Source organism: Apodemus sylvaticus, chromosome 6, assembly GCF_947179515.1.
Source record: "Apodemus sylvaticus chromosome 6, mApoSyl1.1, whole genome shotgun sequence".
Taxonomy (NCBI): domain Eukaryota; kingdom Metazoa; phylum Chordata; class Mammalia; order Rodentia; family Muridae; genus Apodemus; species Apodemus sylvaticus.
Window position 1 is genome coordinate 41744666 of NC_067477.1, and position 2519 is coordinate 41747184.

General features: G+C 45.7%; 1 protein-coding gene across 1 annotated transcript; it reads left to right on the forward strand.

The window, feature by feature from the left end:
• Positions 1–1618: 1618 nt before the first annotated feature.
• LOC127688038 (ATP synthase F(0) complex subunit C2, mitochondrial-like) lies at positions 1619–2041 on the forward strand. Its single transcript, XM_052186778.1, has one exon. The coding sequence runs from the start codon at positions 1622–1624 to the stop codon at positions 2039–2041; it is 420 nt and encodes a 139-aa protein (XP_052042738.1). The 5' UTR covers positions 1619–1621.
• The last annotated feature ends 478 nt before the right edge of the window (positions 2042–2519 follow it).

Below are 2519 nucleotides of genomic sequence, written 5' to 3' on the forward strand. Positions count from 1 at the left end.
GCTCAGCTGTCAACAACTATTAGCTATTTCTCCAGCATTGGCAAAGAGTTAAACGGGTTGTTTGGCTTTTTCCATAAGTATAACAAGTTTGATTTCTGGTGCCTAAGGCAGAGACTTGAAGGAAAATTACTTCAGGCATAGGCCAGTGAAGTCACTCATCTGGTAAAGGTACTTGCTGCCAAGCTTGACAGCCTGCGTTCAGTCCCAGGACATTGGTGCAGAGAGAAAACCAACTCCCAAAAGTTGTACTCTTATCTCTACATGTACGTATGTGCACACTCAGATCGACAAGAATTTGGAGAAAACCGAGCAAGTCACAACCTAAATAAGCTAGGTGTCTGTGACATCAAAGTGTTGGGTAGGATTGTTACTGAGCCATTTTACATGCAGCAAGGCATGAACAGTTACAAAACGGTCAGACTGAGTTGGGAGAAAAGGCAAGGCAGGTCTTCACCAAATCAGCTTGTATGAAGGTGATCTGTAGCAGATCCTGCTCGTTTTTGACAGTTACAATGAGGGGGCTGTTGTGTGCTGTCTAAGGAACATGTTTCTGTAGGAAGACCTCAGGGATGGTTTGGGGCCAGCTTGATGAGACTAACGTTATCACTTAGGACAACAATTTGTTGCTATATTAATCTCTGTGTGTGTACATGTGTGCATGTAAAGTCAGAGTACACTTTATGGGAGGTTGGTTTTCTTCTGAGCTCCTAGATCGGGAAACAACCTCATTGTGGTCAGCCTTACAACACTTCAAAGTAGGAAATAATTGGTTTTTTGTTTTGTTTTGTTGGTGTGCATTTTACAGTGTTTGGTTGATTTGGTTTTTGTATTTTGGCATTTTTTTTCCCTGAGTCAGCCTTCCTCTGCAGCCTATCTCATCCTGCCTTGGCCTTGCACCTAGACTAGTATCAAACCCAGCAATCCTGCTTCAGCCCCTCAGCCGCTAGGATTACAGGCATATGTGAGCATGCTTGCATTTGTTTCCATAAAGGATGAAAAAGTAAGACCACTCAGATTGCATAGCAACTGGCTTTGTTAGAGGGAAAAGACAAGATTTTAATCTTGAAGGTCTTCAGGGGCTGGTACTCCACAAAATGAATGGCTGTGAACTACATAATGCATCTGACTGCTGTCAGAGAGACCTGACCAGACTCATTCCCAAGCCTAGCAACTCACACTTAACACTGGTTAACTCATAACACAGCTTGCTGATTCCACTGTCTTAGGGTTACTATTATAAGACCCTGACCAAAAGTCACTTGGGGAGGAAAGGGTTAGTTGGTGTTTAAGGCACTGTAGTCATAGCTTTCCTGGTTTTTATTGTTAGATGGTCTCTACTCCAGACACAATGGCTTACAAAATGGTTATCCTTCAAACACGTCCAGCAGTACATCCCGACTGCTTGGCATAGATTCCTGCTGTCTTTCTAGTTCCAGCTGAGACTGCCCTCTAGGCAGTCTGTGACCCCAGCTGCTCAGGAGCAGAAGTTGCATTAATCCCTAATCTGCAGACACATAAGAAGGATAGGACCATGAAGGAAACACCTCTTATTAAATTTTGTGCATTTGGGTCTTCTCTACCCTGGGAGCAGCTCTCTTGCCTCGGCCCCTCACCCCTGAAAATGGATGCCTGCTCCAAGTTCATCTCTACCAGCTCCCTGATGAGGAGCACCTCTCAGCTGCTGAGTCGTCTGCTGTCTGTAGTGGAGTTGAAGTCACCACAGATGCCAACAGATGAGAGCCTCAGCAGCTTGGCCTGGTGGCCTGTGACCTCACTTATCCCTAGCTGCAACTTCCAAACCAGTGCCATTTCAAGGGACATTGATACAGCTGCCAAGTTCACTGGAGCTGGGGCTTCGACAGTTGGGGTGGATGGCCCTGGGGCAGGGATTGGAACTGTTTTGGGGAGTCTCATTGGCTATGCCAGGAACCCTTCTCTGAAGCAACAACTCTTCTTCTATGCAATTCTGGGCTTTGCCATCTCAGAGGACATGGGGCTCTTTTGTCTAATGGTGACCTTTCTCATCCTCTTCGACATGTAATGCAGCTGTCTCCACTTCCACCTCCCATAGTTCTTTCGTGTGTCATCTGCCCTGTATGTTCCTTTTCCTGTACCTTCCCAAGAAGTCTGGGGAAAGTGCTTGGCTCAGGGTTTGACAGAAGACAAATAAGTACTGTATTAATAAGGAAAAAATGGGGGCATTTGTTTCTGGAACATTCTCCCGTTGCCAACCTGGCCTCAAACTCCCAGGCTCAAGTGGTCCTTCCCCTTTATCTCCTGAGCAGCTGGGGTCACAGATCACCTAGAGGGCAGTCTCAGCTAGAACTAGAAAGACAGCAGGAATCTATGCCAAGCAGTCGGAATGTACTACTGGAAGTGTTTGAAGGATAGTAAGCCATTGTGTCTGGAGTAGAGACCATCTAACAGAATAAAAACCAGGAAAGCTATGACTACAGTGCCTTAAACATCAAACTAAGGCTTGACCTTACTTCCATGGCTACAGGTATCCTTAAAAGATT